At 39.4% G+C, this 20,025-nt stretch overlaps 2 protein-coding genes across 4 annotated transcripts in view; one reads left to right on the top strand and one right to left on the bottom strand.

Annotated features, from left to right (window-relative positions):
• Positions 1-869: 869 nt before the first annotated feature.
• LOC124141261 (DNA polymerase lambda-like) lies at positions 870-14,017 on the bottom strand. The gene is made up of 9 exons (XM_046509229.2): positions 13,192-14,017; positions 10,678-10,755; positions 9,397-9,504; positions 7,747-7,926; positions 7,179-7,307; positions 5,253-5,421; positions 4,702-4,793; positions 3,830-3,991; positions 870-2,800 (listed from the first exon to the last, which is right to left on the bottom strand). The coding sequence occupies exons 1-9, from the start codon at positions 13,894-13,896 to the stop codon at positions 2,693-2,695; spliced, it is 1,731 nt and encodes a 576-aa protein (XP_046365185.2). The 5' UTR covers positions 13,897-14,017; the 3' UTR covers positions 870-2,692.
• A 96-nt stretch (positions 14,018-14,113) lies between these two features.
• Positions 14,114-20,025, top strand: part of LOC124141262 (Fanconi anemia group I protein-like) — a 48,384-nt gene continuing 42,472 nt past the window's right edge. For 2 of the 3 annotated variants that reach the window (XM_048393294.1, XM_048393292.1), the window contains exons 1-6: positions 14,120-14,198; positions 14,663-14,787; positions 15,768-15,843; positions 16,877-17,007; positions 17,859-17,944; positions 19,368-19,493. In XM_048393294.1, the coding sequence (XP_048249251.1) occupies positions 14,701-14,787; positions 15,768-15,843; positions 16,877-17,007; positions 17,859-17,944; positions 19,368-19,493 (506 nt within the window). In that variant the 5' untranslated portion in view covers positions 14,120-14,198; positions 14,663-14,700. Of the gene's footprint in view, positions 14,220-14,662; positions 14,788-15,767; positions 15,844-16,876; positions 17,008-17,858; positions 17,945-19,367; positions 19,494-20,025 lie in introns of all 3 variants that reach the window. The other variant, XM_048393293.1, reaches the window with a different exon arrangement.

Here is a 20,025-nt window from a genome sequence, read left to right as displayed (position 1 = left end):
TCGGGGTGAACCGGGATTCGAACCCACAATCATAGGTTTCTGGCGTGTCCAGGGGACGCAACTCTGCACAGCGAATCGCGGCGCCTTAGACGACTGGGCCACCCGTGCCCCCCGGAGTACTAAGTAATGATAAGATATATGGATGAACAACTTTTTTATCACAGTTAGGAGTGACCTTTCGGTGTAAGTTCTAAATATAGCAACATGAAAGAATTGGGTGTTCTTCAACTTATTTTGAGTAGTATATATTACTGAATGAATGAAAAAATCATTTAAAACATACTGAATATAGTCAACAGTAAACTATTGTGGAGAAACCATCAATGAAATATCTGTAGGTGAATGTCATGACAAACTGTGGTTACACTAATGCTATGACATTATTAATAGATTGAACAATGATCAGTTCTTATTCAGAGCCAAATCATGTTGGGTGTCATCACGAAGACAGGAAGTGGGAGGTCAAAGACAGTAAACTGTAAACAGGCAGGCTTGGGGAGTAATCATTATTATGCAATTTTAGGCTTCTGTAACAGTATGGACACAAAGGAACATAATAAAACGGGCCAGATCTCATTAAAATCAAATCTTAGTTCTCGCTACCGCTAAACCAGTTCTGACCAATCAGAAGGCAGCTTTCTCGTGCTTTACGGCACAAATTTCAAATTGGCGACTACGCTTCGAAGCATATTTTGGCAAATTCTCCATTACAAATTTGAAACCTGAACAAAAAAACATTCTGGAATGACTAATAGATGGTCTAGATTGTAAGGATTCAGTCGTTAAACCCGTAACTATCGTTCGGAATACCCCATGTTAAAGTTTTCGAGATTGCATGATTAGAAATCACATTCCGACTGTCACTTTCATAAATCAGGTAAGCGATGCACTGATTGGTCGGATGAAAGGTCGTTCTGATGTGACCCTTAATGGGATGTCTTCAGATCTTTGTTTAGTGGTAGCAAGAACTAAGATCTGATTTTAATAAGATTGAAAACGGGCCTTACTTAGCGTAATGCATTAAACCACATGAGAACCTTAATCAAAAACATGAAAAGATTTGGAAAGTATCTGTTGATTCTAAGTTGACGGTAGACATGCTTTGCAAATCCTGCAGTCGACCGAAATCTGCACTGCAGTTTACAAACTGGATGTTGATTTCGTTACGCGATTTTCAAGGGACTATGCACAGACTTGTTAGTCCAGCCAAAATATAACTCCATAATTCCTCTTGCCTCACTAAGATGGGTCATTCCAAATAAACACAAATCCACAAAACACAGTTTTTATGAGCTATCTGGACAACTCATTACATATAAAAAATCAGGGTCACAACTGAAATAATAATGAGTCTGTGAGGTTACCATGGTTACCAGAAATAATGCGCAAACATGATTTGCTGCCTTGAACCACAGAAGTGTTTCTCATGCTCTCAAAATTACAAACATCACAGGATACTTTGAAATATAATGTTTTAAAGAAAAGGACTAATATAAATTTCATTTAGGTTCCTGTCAATCAACTCCTATCTTGACAACAGCTTGAAGTAAAACATATCACATTACGTGAAGCTAAAAAACATATACAGGTAACTGAAAATGTTAAAATTATCACACATTTTCTAATCAGGTCAGCCCTTACAGCTGTTCTACAAAATCATGATCTTGATCATAACCGTATTTCCTACAAAACACATATAAACGTGCATGTAGTAGGATTGTGAAGTTCCAAATGTATGATAGTTCCTATTACCCATCAAGTTTGTGTCCACCCTGTAAGTTATCGGACTAGTTTATGTGTCATATTTATAATTATCATACTAAATATATTAACAATTCAAAAACATATACCAATGACTATGCAAGAAAGCATGACAAAACTAAATCACTGAGTTTGTATACACCTCTATAGTTCAAACACAGAAAATCATAATAGAAATGAATTGAAAATAAATTACAAAATACATACAGGTCGACATTTAAATGACAAATAATGCAATAGCTATTTTACAAGTGAAGGCTTTTTTCATTTTTTTATTATAAATGTTTTCCAGTTTTACATTCATTTAAACTGTTGAAAAAATAAATAAATGAATTTTGCGATTCAAAATTATACACTACAGTATATTATCCATTAAAATGAAAAAATATATAAAACAAATATATCTTTTCAAGAGATTTTCGGTAATTATACATGACCATCTTCTTATCAATACATTGTTTTCATAAATACAGTTATAAGTTAGCATATGTAGAAATATTCTAAACAACCATTTTTGCAAGGGTGATAAAATTTTCAATAAAACCTTTCCAATATTTTGTTTTTTAATAAATCATTTTTAAAATACAGCCATTCACAATCACAAACCTCGGTGGACCATAAATCTCCATTGTGTCCGAAAACTTGTGTGCAATATCCAGTGGATATACGTTCAGTGAGGTCCAAGGTCACACAACCTACTTCATAATTTCTGGACATGAGGTATCCTTATTATTAAGATGGCTACCAGTAATCAAATGATCAAATTCATTACATTGCACTTATTTATTATACATTATTCACAAATATGTTCAATGAAATTCTTTTCAATTCTTGCATGCAGACAGAATACAACAGCTTCTTTCAATACAAACCCTGCCTATATCCAGTTTCAGTGCTGTAACTGATACACTGCAAGATGTGTCAGGGTGTGCTAGTGGTCTCTCTCTTCTGGGGGTCGGACAGGCACCCCCAGGACCTTGAACACAGACTCCTCCGTGGGGGTAGGGATTGTTGTGCCCTCACAGATCTTCTCCCCTCCCTAGAAAAGTTGTTTTCATTAAATATTGTGTCATAAACTATGTAATGTGAAGAATAAAAACTATACTTTTACATGATTGTTTGTTTTTGTTTAACGCCACACTCAGCAATATTCCAGCGATATGACGAGGTCTGTAAATAATCGAGTCTGGACCAGACAATCCAGTGATTGACATCATCATGGGCATCGATCCATGCAATTGGAATATGATGACATGCATCAAACCAAGCCAGCGAGCCTGACCACCCGCCTTTTACGACAAGCATGGGTTGCTGAAGACCTATTCTACCCCAAATCTTCACGGGTCATCTTGTGATGATGCAAGAGAGTAGGACAAATATAAATCATGACGTCATGTGATGACTAATTTGTATTCTACCTTGCACTGTAACACTTTGTCTCGATCTGTATCTAAAAAATAGGGTGGAACAAAAATACATGACACGAAGCACGGAATCGTGACGTGACTGTCAAGTAGGATGATCATCAATAGTATTGTGATAGTTAAAACGCTATCATGACTATTGCCAAGTCTCAGAGCCTGACAACCAGATTTCCAGTCGCTGCTTACAACAGGCGAGATGAAATCGGGTTTAATGTCACGTTCAAGATTATTGCACTTATAAAGAGACTTGTGTTTGCTGGTGCTAGTCCGGACTAAAGCCAGTTTTACATTGCTTGTCCACTGAGATACCATGCTGCAGTTCAAAATGAATACCCAACTCAGACACAGTATACTGACTCCAAATTGACCATTCCTTGTTTTATCCCATTAATGCCGAGTGCCAGGCTGGATAACAACAAGTACCATCTTTAAACATCTTTTGGTTTGACACAGACAGGGATCGAAAGACTGACCTTCTGCTCTTTGGGCAGACGCTCAAGACACAGAATCCACACAGGGTTATAGATAAAATAGGAAAATGCATGTCGATTAAAACATTGTGCTGGGGTCATTACTAACAAAACCCAAATAATTTCTTCAATCTAACCAACTTATTGAAGAAAAAAACTGTATCGCATGCTTGCCTTCCGGACCACCCCAGTCTTAAGGGCGTGTTCGTTGAGGGACATGTGCATCTTCTTACACAGATGGCGCAGGGAGCGGTTAAAGTGGGCGGAGCCAGTGAAGTAGACAAGGGCACAGCCATACTCGTCATACGGCACGACAATGATGTCCAGCCGTCGATGCTGCAACATCGACAAATTTCTTGGATTAACATTTTAAACTTAGTAAATAATATAGAAGTTGTCATTAATAATTTCTTGTCTTTCAGGCTTTAATCTGCTTCATATCCGTCTTAACAAATTCCTGTATTTTCTTCAACATTGTTCAAATAACGATCTGTCTAAACAGTTGTGTTTTTAATGACTGACTTCAGGCTTCTGCAAATGATAGCGGTCTGAAAAATGATGAAACAGTGTAATAATCGGGTATTCGTAATAAACGTCACTACTTACCGCACAGCTTATTCTATTCAGCAAACAATGACTGCGTTTCAAAATAGAGAGTCCACGGTCCCATGCGACAAAGTGATCCTAGCGCTAAGACTATTGTAACAATCCATACTTTAACATCGTAACTCGTATCGCCACGATTGCTTTGTAGAACGGGGCTCTGGGGTACTCAAAGTTAGCTGCTGTGGTACTTGAATCAGAGAGCACTAAGTTTTCAACTTTTAACAAAAGGGTTACGACATGCCGAAAACCCTTGACTTTCATGCTTATTTTAAACAATGAATAAAGTTATTACATGTACCTATCCCAAGCCGCGTTACACGATTACAAGTATTCAGGATTTCATGGTGAATGACTGTCCCTTTAATAAAATAACGATCTCAGAATTAAGTGGCAACTTCTCCCATCTCTCGCGACATCAGCTGCATCTGGTGTGTATCTACCTTTCTATTCTCCCCAGGGAGTCTACACACACCCAGGTATTTCTTCTGGTTGCCATTATCCTCTGCTGACACAAGGTCGTCTGTGAGGAACTCTGCATGGAAACAACAAACATGGCTACATTAGCAAAGTGGCTATTCCAGGGACCGAAAATAGTGTCCAGCATCACAGGATCAAATAGAGTGGCAGAAATGAATCAATTGTGTCATATAGAATATCCAGCGCATTATATCCCCATTCAAGAATGCTATATTACCCTGGACTCATATGTCACCTTAGCCTCATTTTGACACTGGTTTAAGCGACAAAATAAATGTCCAATCAAATTACAATAATTAGGATTATGTTTATTTTATACACTTATCCTGCAATACATATTGCACATTGCTCTTACTAACGAGCCTAACTAGAAATGAATGACGATCTGTCAGCGTCTTCAGTAACCCTTTTGCCCAAATGATTTCCATGACCCTCGTGACATCTGGCGTCAACCAATCAAATGAAAGTAGTGCCATGCTGAAAGTAGTGCCATGTGTGGGTAAGTGTAACCTACTTTCCTCCTTGAGTTTGGCGATGAGTTTCCCGTACACTCCCTGGTGTGATTTCCCATCTGGGTGGGTGACGAGGATATCCACGTCGCCACACGTCACCTTGCCCCGTCGGTACGACCCACATGCTTGAGCTATGATGCCAGGCTGGATGGACTCGGCTGCTTTTCTCACCTGCGACAGTGATAACTTTGTATAAAACAGTAACTGACTGCGGCTTGAGGTTACCATGGCTACCATTTCAGGTAACTGTTTATTCTGTGACCAACTATACAACTAATTTCTTTATTAAGTGGCTTGTTGAAGTTGGTTTGATGAATAAGGGTGATAAATTCTAACATCGATCGTTATCAAGCATGTGATGTGATACCAACACCGTTATCAACCAAGTGACGTGATACCAACACAGTTATCAACCAAGTGACGTGATACCAACACAGTTATCAACCATGTGTTGATACTAGCACTGCTATGAAGTGACATCACCTGCGTGATCACAGTGTCAGTATCTACACCAAAACATTGCATTCATTGCAACAAAGCAGTTGTATTTCCACAGAATGATCTCCCGTGTTCAACAATAGATGGTAGCGATATGACACATACTGGTAAGCCGGTAGCGATATGACACATACTGGTAAGCTGGTAGCGATATGACACATACTGGTAAGCTGGTAGCGATATGACACATACTGGTAAGCCAGTAGCGATATGACACATACTTGTCAGCCGGTAGCGATATGACATATACTGGTAAGCCGGTACTAAATGACACATACTGGTAAGCAGGTAGCGATATGACACATACTTGTAAGCGGGTAGCGATATGACACATACTGGTAAGCTGGTAGCGATATGACACATACTTGTAAGCTGGTAGCGATATGACACATACTGGTAAGCTGGTAGCGATATGACACATACTGGTAAGCTGGTAGCGATATGACACATACTGGTAAGCCAGTAGCGATATGACACATACTTGTCAGCCGGTAGCGATATGACATATACTGGTAAGCCGGTACTATATGACACATACTGGTAAGCAGGTAGCGATATGACACATACTTGTAAGCGGGTATCGATATGACACATACTGGTAAGCGGGTAGCGATATGACACATACTGGTCAGCCGGTAGCGATATGACGCAAACTGGTAAGTGGGTAGCGATATGACACATACTGGTCAGCCGGTAGCGATATGACACATACTGGTCAGACGTAGCGATATGACACATACTGGTAAGCCGGGATAAGTTGAGTAGTTCATGGCAGACTTTCCTTACTCAGTAAATGTTTCACATGTTTCAATTTCATAAAGTCATTAAAAAAATATTATCATCATGATCATAAAGGACTGGTCATTTATAACAGCAGGGTGTTGCTGTGGAATTAGTTTTATGATTATAGGGATTGGTCATATTTTGACACACACCCCACACCCCATGTAACATTTTTTGTGCCCAAACCTTCCATACATGTATCAGTTTATGAGACAACCCCAACCTCCCTATATTAAATGACCAGTCCCTAAATAATTTTCAAACTTATACCGTTTTCAAAACACAACTAAATCATTTTGTCATGGGCCTCATTTTATAGGTGTAATAAATTTTGGCGAGAACTTTCTCCAAATATTTTGAAAGCATAATCTGGAATGGAAGTCGCCAGTTTGAAATTGGTAAAGCACGAGAAAGCTGATTTCTGAATGGCTAATGTTTTGTTGGTCGGTCAAAGTTACGTGAACTATAATGGGGTGCCCTCAGTTGTTTGTGTTGTTGTAGAAAGCATTAGGATCGGATCGTAATAAGATTTGGCAGAAAAAGAACAACGCTAGGGGTTGTATTTTCAGAGATGATGGGACAATATGGACACTAAAATAAATAAAAAAATCGTTTAAAGGCGTTAGCATGATCACATGGTGACTTACCACTTGCTCTATCTCCCCCGCCTCCTCCCGCGGCATGCGGTCCAGCAGGTCGTCATAGAGACGGAGCCCCACCTTCTGTTGGTGGGTCAGGTTGGCCTTGGTGCGCAAGTCCTCCAGGCTTCGAAAACCCTACACAGAAATGCAAACCCAAAATTGAGGCATTTAGGAACAAAGATAATATGGATCTAAAAATAATTTTAAAATAATGCGAGTAATATGATTCATCATATTCCTATTCTGTCTATATTTTTAAGAACCTATGTTTGCTGCTCAGCTTTAGATCCCATATATGCCTTTAAACTGAATAATCATCAAATAAATCATAAATTCTTAGAATGAGCACACTTGAAAACAAACATAAATGGACAGTTCCTAATGCAAACTATAAAGATGTACAAAAGTCAAGCTAATGTATTGTGGATATTTCATAAACACGGTCTTTCAGAGTGCCATGGCATCTACACCCAAAAGGTGGTCCCATCAAGCATATATTTGCGCTCTGTGCAATTTTTATTTCTTTTGGTAAAAATGAAGCTGAAATGTTGAAAGCTGACATGTGACTGTTCACCTGTTGGTACCAGACCCTGGCTGTGTGAGGTCCGGCGCCCCACAGGTCTGTGAACATGTTGAGTATCTGCAGCTCCTCGTTGGACTTGAACTCTTCCAGTTTACGCAGGCCCCCGCTCTCGACGATCTCCCATACCTTGTCCGCCAGCTTGGCCCCCACACCGGTCAGCGCCCGCGCCTCCTGTCACCATGTCCAACATCAGCTCATCATCACAAACACATGACAGTGGTTAAAAAGTGACTGAGCTTGAAGCTGATTTACATATTTTCTATGATTGTCAATACATCTTTCATAACACATGCATAAGGCCATGTGGGCATGCTTGACCCAGTCATCTAAGGCACCACAATTTGCAGTGTAGGGTCCCTTGGGCACGACAGAAACCTATGATCGTGAGTTCAAATCATGGTTCGCTCTGATAGTGTTTCCAGGTGTGTCAGCACCATACCCATGCTTATGGGTTTCACCAAAGTGGTAAACGTCTAAGACCTGCATCATTTCTGGCTTTCCTCTCATATTAAGCTGATTAAAATTTGATATTTAATTTATTTGGTCAATCACTATTGTGTGTATCTATGAAGAAAGGCATATCGTATTCACTGTAATAAGCGCTCAATACGATAATAATATATCCCTGTTATGGTAAGCATTTTTTATATTCTGTAAATTGTTTTATCAATACCTATGTGTGAGATTCCCTAGTATGATATCCTGGACTAGCAATCACACTGAACATGCCTTACTTCTGCCCCCCATGCACTACTGGGCCCACTTGCACAAAGCAATCTTAGTGCTAAGACTATCGTAAGCCTATGTTAAAATATGGGAGTTACGATCATCTTAGCTCTAGGAAAGCTTTGTGCAGTGGGCCCTGGTGACTCAGTAACTAATGACCAACATCATCCCTGGAAACTACTTGTTTAGCTTCTGTAACCATGGTAACCCTTTTTGTATCTCTCAACATTCTAGCTACTGTTTTTGTGATATGAACAACAAGACAAAATGTTTACTATATTTACATATTCTGTTGGTATGGTCAGTTTTGTTCAGTTCAAATTTGCAGCAAAATTGAAGCATTGAGAACTGGTTTGGAACGTTATTCGTCATTGAGTCAACTTCAACCATATCCATGTCATAGCCACTCTCCATAAAGTCTCCTACTAATACATGCACAGGATGCTGGGTACAATTGTAAGCTGGAATTTCCATGGTCAGTGTAAATATGCTTATTTTTACACTTTTTGTTGTTGTTTAACGCAACACTCAGCAATATTCCAGCTATATCATAGCAGTCTGTAAATGATCAAGTCTGGACCAGACAATCCAGTGACAGACATTATGAAAATTGATCCACACAACTGGGATACCATGACATGCATCAACCAAGTCAGCGAGCCTGACCACCCGATCCCGTTAGTCGCCTCTTACGACAAGCATAGTCGCCTCTTGCGGCAAGCATGGGTTGCTGAAGACCTATTCTAACCTGGATCTTGCAGTGACTGACAGAGAACGATCAACCCCATTGGGTTACAACGATGACAGTATCAATCAAGTCCGCGAGCCTGACCATGTCGCCTCTCACGACACTCCCACAAATTATCGCGGTTGTAAGTACATCATGATCATAATCTGACTGCTCCCTGGTCTTACCTCCCACGTTGTGATCTGTTTGGGGTGTCGTCTCAAAGCCTGTATCGCTTTCTGATAACCAAATGCTCTCCACTTGTCATTTGTGCTCTCATAGTTCTTCACCATTTCCTGGAAAGAAAGCGAAACTAATCAAGGTCATGTAACCATGGTAACCCGACATTCCTAACAAATTATTCAACACAATCTATAACTCATGTTCATTCACAAAATTATGCCACTGATTGTGTGTGTGTTTTGTTTGTTGTTTAAAACCACAATTCATATATTTATATATATTACATTTCAACTATATGACAGCAGTCTGTAAATAAAATATATCAAGTCTGGACCAGACAAACCAGTGATTGGTTGATTGGGACAGAGGACAAAGTAGCACAATTTATGGATAACAACTTCTTTATTTTACCGGAATGACTACGTATTGGTTCTCTGACCATCATTTTGTAACAGTATTATCCTTCTGTCATTATTTAACCTACTCATCTTAATCTCTCTCATGTATGCAATTGTTGTTACTGTTAATCCTCCAACTACCATATATACTTTGTACCATGTACATTCTTCAGCCATGTTTGACAACAGTATAAGGATCTATATCGAAATGTCACCATAAAAATGAAGTTGTTAACCAATTGTGTCTACTTTGTCATTCGTCAACTTCTGAGAAATGTCTATCAAACAATGAGTGAGTTCGGTTTAACGCCACTTTGAACAGTGTGTCAGCTTAATGCGGGAGGAAAGCCAACCAATGATCATAGGTTTCTGGCATGTCCAAGGGTTGCAATTCTGCACGGCGAATTCCGGAGCCTTAGACGACTGGGCCACCTGTGCCCTCTTGGGGCCTGGATCCACACAGGTGAAATCAATAAAACAAACTAGATAGTTTGGTTCAAACTAGATACATAATCTAATTTTTTGTCATTGTATCTACATGATGTGAAACATGTCAATTACAATTTGCTTGTTTGTTTGTTGCTGAACATCGCACTCAGCAATATTCCAGCTATATGATGGTGTTCTGTAAATAATCAAGTCTGGACCAGACAATCCAGCGACTGATATCATGAGAATTCATCTACACATTTGGAACATGATGTCATGCATCAACCAAGTCAGCAAGCCTGATCATCCCATTGGTCACCACTTACGACAAGAATAGTCGCCCTTAACGATCTATTTTAACCCGGATCTATACATGTTCACGGGTCGTCAATTACAAATGCTAATTATCATCATCATGGTACAATGGGAAATTCTTATGGTGTTGTTCAACTTACAAACCTCCAATTTGTCTGTAATATGTTTATTCAGATTTGGCTTTGGGTTTTTTGATGACTGAGCACAAATCCACTTGTCAACCTGAAACATATATGAAAAAATCATTTATATCATTAATCATCATGTTCTTCTTTACTGATTTACATAATGATGCCATAATAATCATTCAGAGGTAGATCCAGGATTTTTTAAACTCATAACTTCAGCGTGTGTGTATGTTCAAATCTATCAGAGTGATTTTTTATGTATGCTCCCCTCACCCACCACCCCATCAATGGACCTGCCACAGTCAATTGTGTATATGAAATACTTGATGCTACAGATGTGCAAAATCTTTATGATTATACTGATTATCATGGTAATTAATGTACATGATGGAGATGCAACTTCAACAGGTACAACTCTTCTGTTTCTACAGTTTCACTGCAAGTATTGCCTGCTCATCATGCTAATTGTGATATCTTTAGCTGTTGGCCATGCTGAGTTAATTTAAATGAATTGAAACAAAAATATTCAATCACATACCATCTCGTAATCATTTATCAGGGTCATGTAGCTAAGTACTTAGAAAGTTTAGTTTCATGATCATTGTTATCTTACCATGCGTAACCATGTAAACTGATGTTGGTTAATTGTTAGTGTCCTTTATTGTGTTTATGTCAAATGTGAGTGAATGAGTTGGGTTTAACGCTGCTTTTAACAGTATTCCAGTTATATCGAGGCGTGTCAGCTTAATGTGGGAGGAAAGCTCGAAGTGATGCAGGTATCAGACGTTTACCACTTCGGTGAAACCCACGAGCACGGGTCTGGTGTTGACAAACCTAGAAACATAATCGGGGTGAACCGGGATTCGAACCCACAATCATAGGTTTCTGGCGTGCCCAAGGGATGCAACTCTGCACAGCGTATCACGGCGCCTTAGACGACTGGGCCACCCGTGCCTCCTTATGTCAAATGTCCACCATTCATGTACATATAGCATTGTCATGTTACACATGAACACACTTATCAGTAATGTACAACCAGTGAGGCGTCCATTTGAAGAATAAGATTTTGAAAACTTCAAATCAGGATAAAAGGTAGTTTAACCATTGTAACAAATGTTAATTCTGGGATAATTTTTACACTTTCTGAGTAAAGTACAGATTCTCGTACTTCTTAGGGTTGAGTCCCATCCGGGATTGAACCCACACTGCCAGAGTGAGGCACCTAATCGCCAGCACATCTATATAGTTTAACATTGTTTAACACTGTTGATACTGTAAATCTTTAAATTAATGATCTCCAAATTAATTCGACTGCTGACCCTAGCCATCCACCTATCCCCAGTGGAATGATAGAAATCTATCCAAACAAACATCGGCATATGGAAGTCAGCATTACAGAAGTGTTCCAGGTTATATCTTGTGACGAATATCAGGATTCGCTCATCATTCACTTGGTTGGAAATTGTATAAACTTCTCATATATTCAAAACAAGTGCTCTACTTCCAAAACTTCCACACTCCAAATATTAGCAATGTTCGTCCATACTCCAACCATATTTCTCCACACATTTAGTTAATTAATTCACTTACAGTTCCTAAATGAAAAAAAATATGTATTTAAAATGTATCTCATTACTAAATGTTTGAATACATTTAGGAGACATATGCGAACAAAGACTACTCGCACTTTTTGCATTTAATTCACGCTTGCGTTAATTTCAAGATCCATACAATGCAGTGTTGTACAACTTATCAACATTAATAATCATCTGATCATGATAATCTAATGACTGGGTGTTGTCTATTGAGTCTGAAGTTACTTGATCATGGTGATTTTTATACTGTAGGATGCTCAGTGAATTTGACAAACCCTTTTTCTGACACCAAAAATAATGATAATACATGTGAAGTCATTGACAAGATTTGGATATAATAAGGATAGGGATGATAAGGATGAATATGCATGATTTATTACCCATAGGGTTAGACATAACTGAGTTCATAAAAAATGGAAGTGCACTTGTGCAAATATCACTTCATGTGCTGCAATGTATTGCGTCTGCGCATTGTTGACGTCATTTGAATCTTATTGTGACATTACATAGTGGTCGGAATGATGTCACACTAGAAATGATGTCATAGCTGAAGATTGTTGACGTCATTCAACAATACTTGTGGTTCATTAAGACAACGGTTGTGATCTGTGCATTTTTCTAAAGGGGAGCGCAAAAGGATTCTGAAATAATCATGATAATGGGTAATAAAGAAATTACACTCGCATGTGTGTCATACTGATTATAAGAACCTTGTGTAAGAATTGATGTATTACTCTTGCTAGGGAAATACAAGAATTCTGATGCTTGTTTCATAAAAGCAGTAGACTCATGACACATATGCTCGTATAATGACTTCTATATGTCATGCAGATAAACCTTTTCAAAGTGCAAATAAAATGTAAATGTGCCCATAACTGCCTAACTGTAAAACATTGCAATAATTGTAGTGTGCTGGAGAATATCACACAGCTCACTGGCAGTTGCTTCATGGGAGACGTATTTGGTGTTGTATCAGCGGAGCTGGTGCTGGCTGAGGTAACTCCACTGTCTGAAAACAGGCTAATATGACCAACCATATCACTCTCTTCTTCGCCATCACTTGCCACATAGTCACTATCCGCATCTGATAACTGGTCCTCATTCTTCGCTTTCCTAAATGCATTGAACATAACTCCTGCTTTTGCATATTCTGGTTTTGCCGAAGTTTCGCCTTTTTCTTCCGACTTATTTGTGTATGTTTTTTCTTCTGTGTCAGAATTGTTTGGGGATTCATCTTTCCTAAAAAGACATGATATATCTAATTTGTGATCTTCAGATTCAATTTTCGTTTTACTCCGAAAACAACCACTTAACCATGAAGTTTTGACAACAGTGGCTGACGGGGCTTTTTCAAGTTTGAGAAGCTTACATAGTCTTTCTGGCTCCATTTTATCATCAACCACGAGGTAGCTGGTCGTTGTCGTCATCTCTTTGTCAATGACACCCCCATATTTTTCTACATTGTTCCTAAATATTTGCATCCTTGCTTTTTCTATACTTGCTGGTAATATAAATACACTGATGCCTTTAAAGAATTGAGAACTTTCATCAGGCACTGGAGACAAAGTATCTGGCAATTTCCTCTTTTTAGAACCATCTTTTGTGTTGTCTTGGTCGTTTTTCCTTTTCTTCGGGGGCATTTTGCCTATTCAAATATCTTAACTGGCAGTGACAATATAAATATTTAATCTCAGCTCGTATTTTGTCGGTTTTACCCCGCTGAACAACAAGCATCAAAACGAGGAAATGACAACAGTTACAAACAGGAAGTGGCGCCGAGCTGCTTATTGAAATATCTCATTGGTTAATAATATACGCGTAGCCTACAATACGGCAAATTTCATTGGACAAAGCTCCCGGAAGGGAGACTGAGTTACCCGCGAAATTTGAGGAAGTGAGAAAATCATCAGCTGACAGCTTTGATTGAGCTATCAAGCAGCAGGTGCATTGTTGATCAGATACCGTAAGGCTATTGTTCGCTAAGCTTCTCACAAACTGAAGAGTGCCTTTAACTGTTAGAGTTACAGACACTGACTGACAGTTCTGTGATAGCGGAACCGTGTGCTCTGTCAATGTGTTTTCACTGCTATGTATGTGTTTGTCGTTATCATCTGGTTATAATTCACTTGCAGTATTTATTCAGAAAGTAATCGTTTTCAGTAATATCAGATATAATATATGCAAATATATATATTTCTTATTATACCGTCCAACAAAGAATAATACAAATTTATATACTAGTACCTTAATTGCACTGTACTGTTGTACAGTGTAATAATCATGTTTGAAATGTAATATTTTCAAAAAGTAAAAGTGAAAAATAGTAAAATATTCCAAATTGATTGTTCTTTTACGAAAGAGACCCATGCAAACTGGAAAAGGCTTCACATATCTCATGTTTTTCAGATTTCATGAGAGGAATTTAAGGCCTATGTATATGGTGAATGATGGAAAAGAAAATAATAGGATTCAATGATGCAGGCAAGACGGATCAACTGTCAGCGGCGCTTGATGACCTGCAACCATCCCAGGTACAGAACATGTGGACAAAGGTCTACAACACTAAAGGCCTAAAGCACTGAATAATAAGGATCGATAATAAACATGATAATTAGAATTACTCACTTTTAACTAATGCAAATTGTTTTTATGTTTTTGTAGGATATCTGTCATGATAAAATATATCCGAGAAATTTCCTTTGCTGTACTGTTTCAACTCATTCTCAGTCTTACAGTCATAATTAGTCCATCTGTGAGTTATTGGATGGCATGAGTGAGTGAGTGAGTTTGGTTTTATGCTGCTTTTAGCAATATTCCAGCAATATCACGGCGGGGGACACCAGAAATGGGCTTCACACTTTGTACCATGTCGGTAATCAAACCCTGGTCTTCGGTGTGACGAGCAACGCTTTAACCACTAGGCTACCTGACTGCCCCGGATGGCATGATGTTATGATTGTTTAGATTGTGTGTAAGTAAGACAGTTATAACAAAACATAACCTCCCAGCAGGTTGAAATATTACAAATTATGTTATTGTTAACACATTCTTAAATAACATTCTTTCTTCCTTTGTTGTTCCTTCGCGGTCTGCGTATAATCGAGTCTGGACCAGACAATCCAGTGATTGATATCATGCGCTTTGACATGCATCAACCAAGTCAGCAAGCCTGACCACCTGATCCCCTTAGAATTTTAACATGTTCTTTAGATGCGTAAATAAATATTTATTTAGTTATAGAGTGAAGTTGACTATTGTATTATTGCTTACCAAAATTGCATGTCTGTGTGTTTATACTAGTGATCTCCAGAGTCACTTCAACATGTACAATAAGCTGTTCCACCTTCGGATAAGTTTATCATTAAAATGCTTGCCTGCAGAATTTTTATTATTTATTTGCCGCGGAATACAGCAGGGACATGTACTATAAGATTTGACCACATTTTGATTTTAAGCCGGTACTTTTTTGCTTTGTATTGGATGCTGATTTCCAATGTGTTTGAATGAACAGCTGACAGACATGCTGAACAACTTAATTCTCAAAGGACGAGGGGATCCACTGGCCTTTCTGCAGGCAGTTTTCCAAGGTAAGAACTGCAGCAAGTGAGTGAGTTAGCAATATTCCAGCAATATCATGACACCAGAAATCTGCTTCACACATTGTACCCACTAGGCAACCCCGCTGCCCCAAGAATTGTCGTAATGATTGTCAATCATAAGAAGCATCCTCTTAGTCCTAATATCAGGTGGCCTTGAACATGTTAAATGTGACAGCCCAAACCACTGTTTTATTCTTCAGTTGTTTTTCCTTCAGTAAATCAAGGTCTTACGAAAAGGTGATGTGGTTCTGATTACCCGACCAACCCTTATTAAAGGTGGCGCCCCTGATTATGTTCATGACAAAACAAAGAGCAAATATGTCATGAATGAATTACAGCAAAACTATAAGGAAAGACCACACAATGCCATTTAGAAAGTGGTCAGATGTAACAAATGTTATATTTGGGATAACACTTTCTTAGTAAAGTACAGATTCTAGTACTTTTGGGGGGTTGAGTCCCATCCAGGATTAGAACCCACACTGCCAGAGTGAGGCACCTAATCACAAGCACACAAAGTCAGTGATCTAACCCACTCAGCCGACGTGGCTGAGTGGATAAATAAGTACAAAATTCCCCAAATTGCCAGCCCAACCAAGCATACCTAAAAGTCCAATTACATTTCATCAGCACTGAGAAGTGATTGCCCTGTGGGGATTATGAGTAAGAGCGGGTCCCCAGCACACTGTTGGTTGTACAATGTTGTAAGAGGCAGGCAAATGGATCAGATCGTCGGACAAGGTGACTTGGTGGATAGCGAGTCATGAACCTCAATGTCGTGGAGCGTTGCTCACAATATCCTATGTCCAGATTATAAACAACAAACACACACACACACACACAAACTGACAGACATACACACTGGTGTGCGCGCATGCACACAGACTGACAGACACACAAACTATGTACATGAGTTGTGAAAACAGTTTTAAACAAATATGAATATAACAGTGGATTAAAGACTCCATTCAGAATGTTGTTAATGTGTCTGCATGCTGTGATAGAGACTGTATGATGACAGGGTCTCCATCAACGGAGACGTCTGGTGTGGAGCGTCTCCTCCTGGTGTATCAGCACCTTCTCAAGATTCTACACAAGAACGAAATCAACACCAAGATGGCATCAAACTTGGTTGGCCTCATGATGCTTGAGGTAGAACTGGTTTTAACTGTCTTTTGTAGGAAGTGCTTCAAGCAATTATAATTACCAAATACTCCTCGTTTTAATACATCAATGTTTCAAAGTACTAGTACCTTATCCAAGGAAATGCAGGGTGAAATAATTCCTTATATTTTGGTGCCAATGGCATGATTAAAATTTATAGCTGACCCAGATAGACCTGATAGAAGAGTACTGGATACATGCATATGTGTAACCATGGTAACATGCAAAGAAACACATTTAACCAAAAATAATTAAATCTGAAAAGTCCCGCTGTACAAACTGATACATTAAGTAACATGAATTTTCTTTCATTTATTCTTCCCATAATATGAATGGATAAGTTTATTTTGTTTATAAAATACCAAACTGTCTGTGTTAGTGCTGGGACACGTAACTTGGGTACTCAGGTCCGGTGGGTACTGAGTAGGACCCGGGTACCCACATGACTACATGAACCCGTGCTTAGTCACGTGATTATATTGTTTAATGGCATAAATTATCTAGAACTCTATAGTTAAACTATAAGTGACAAATGTTCACATTTCTTTCTGACCATACACACATTCCTTCTGACTTTATATTTTTGCATAATGATATAACTTCAGTCAACTTCAGTGAATGCATGACCAGATCGGTTTTGTCAAACATTTCCCATTCAGACTTTTGTACCTATCTCTTGAGACCTACAGCGAGTACCGGTGTAGTGTCAGGTAATAGAGGGGTGGGTACCCGGGTAGTAAACTTGGACTGGTCCCAGCCCTAGTCTGTGACAATTTTAAAGATGTTAAAGTTGAGTTTCAACATGTAGGACTGTGGTAACATGGCGTGTCTGTGTGCAGGCTGACTCCCTCCCCGGCACGGTGTTGGTGGAGCTGGCTAGTAGGTTTGTGGAGTCCATCAAGGAGGGGACGCTGCAAGGAGGAAAGTAAGGAACCGACATTCAGGGGGAGCGGGATATTTGTGGGACATGTCAGAGCAAGGATAGTGTTTCTGTCACCACTTCAAAACATACTGTGGTATTAGCTCAACCCTAAATGGGCCTCAGCCAAAGACAGGATAGGGGAGGTAACTCTCACGAGCATGCTGCTGGCTGCAAGCACATGGCATTAGGCACACTCTTGTACATAGCTATACTTACAGTGATTAAACACAGGTAACGAACAAAGACATCTTTGTCGTATCGCCACAATACACTGTCTCTGTGTCAATCAATTTTGATTTTACGACACCGGATTTTCAGGGCATTCATCATGTCCAAAGAACATGTTTTTATCTCCCGCCACAAAGTGGAAGGAGTGAGTGAGTATGGTTTTAAGCCGCTTTTAGCAATATTCCAGCAATATCACGGCGGGGGAGACCTGAAATGGGCTTCACACATTGTACCCATATCGGGAATTGAACCCGGGTCTTTGGCGTGATGAGCGAACGCTTTAACCACTAGGCTACCCGACTGCCCCCAAAGTGGAAGGAGGATACACAAATGGGTGCTGTCCGTCCGTCTGTCCGACATCTTTCATTTCCGGAGCAGAATTAAAAAACCATGAGAGTTATCTTGACCAAACTTGGCACATATATATAGGTCTGGTGGTGAACTGGCACTTTTTGATAGTTTGGGATTTAAAAAAAAATTATTTTTCGAGTTCCCATGGTAACAAATTTCACTTACTCTAAAAATGGTGGTAGTGCTCCAACCAACCAGACATGTTATGTTAGCAGGGGATAGGAGTATTTCATGCTTGTTAATTTGTATTTTGTAGAAACTGGGTCAAATTATACTTTTGTAAATAATGCCAGGTCCATCTCTCCTCTTCCCTCTAGACACAGAATATCACATGGTCAGTTCCTAAGCACCATTACATGTTGATGTGACCCGTGAAGATCCGGGGTAGAATAAGTCTTCAGAAACCCATGCTTGCTGTAGAAGGCGACTATGCTTGTCGTAAGAGGCAACTAACGGGATCGTGTGGTCGGACTTGCTGACTGAGTTGATGCATGTCATCGATCCTAATTACGTGGATTGATGCTCATTAATCACTGGATTGTCTGGTCCAGACTCAATTATTTACAGACTGCTGTCATTTAGCTGGAATATTGCTGAGTGTGGTGTTAAACAACCAAACAACCAACCAACATGTTGATGTGAATACTTATGGTCGTGCATTTGTGAAAGATTTGGAAACTAGACTATCCCTAATTTTAATATCATATAGCCAACTTCTTTCCTAGGTCTTTTGTACCTAATATATTGATTAAAGTTTACTTTGCAGATTTTTGTGCATAAAACATTTATTTTAACTAGAGCTGTGTAACATATTCTGTTCTGATATTTATCTCACATTCTGTTTCAGAGCACTGGAGCTATTTCCTAAGTTGCTGTCGGTGTTGTCTGTGCAGGAGACAGTCGTGCACGGGGAGAACTCCATGAAGGGGTCGGAGTACAAGAGCCATGTCCTCAACAAGGTCTGCTCCTGCAAGTAGGTGGAAGTGGGACTTGGATTAACATTCTGGGGCACCCAAAGCTTGTAAGAGCCTATCTAACCAACCGTGAAGATCCGGAATAGAATAGGTCTTCAGCAACCCATTCTTGCTGTAAAAGGCGACTATGCTTGTCGTAAGAGGCGACTAAGGGGATCAGTGGTCAGGTTGCTGACTTGGTTGATGTATGTCATTGTATTCCAATTGTGTGGTACGATGCTCATGATGTTAATCACTGGATCGTCTGGTCCAGACTCAATTATTTACAGAATATTGCTGAGTGCGGCGTTCAACAACAAGTAAACAAATGTAGGAACCTGTCAGACGGTTAGATGATTGTATATCATCAAGTCCTGACAGTGTTTCTCTTGCCCACAACCACTGGGTGACCTGACCCATATACAGGCTGTTAGTCTGTTTCTTCTGTTTATTGTATAATGCCACACTCAGGAGTATTCCAGATATACAACGTCTGCCTCTACCTAACTGAGTAAAGGCTGACTCGCACAGTTGGCCCATCGAATCAATATG

This window comes from Haliotis rufescens, unplaced genomic scaffold, assembly GCF_023055435.1.
Source record: "Haliotis rufescens isolate VD_foot unplaced genomic scaffold, xgHalRufe1.0.p SCAF_12, whole genome shotgun sequence".
In the NCBI taxonomy this organism is placed as follows: domain Eukaryota; kingdom Metazoa; phylum Mollusca; class Gastropoda; order Lepetellida; family Haliotidae; genus Haliotis; species Haliotis rufescens.
Note: the sequence above shows the minus strand (reverse complement) of the source record. Positions and strands in the feature narration are given on the sequence as shown.

Coding starts and splice junctions, on each gene's coding strand:
- LOC124141261 (XM_046509229.2), bottom strand. CDS start 13,896: ATGCCCCCGAAGAAAAGGAAAAACGACCAAGACAACACAAAAGATGGT. Junction 9,505..10,677: donor ATATTACAGACAAATTGGAG/GTTTGTAAGTTG, acceptor CTTTCTTTCCAG/GAAATGGTGAAGAACTATGA. Junction 3,992..4,701: donor TCCCTGGGGAGAATAGAAAG/GTAGATACACAC, acceptor TCGATGTTGCAG/CATCGACGGCTGGACATCAT.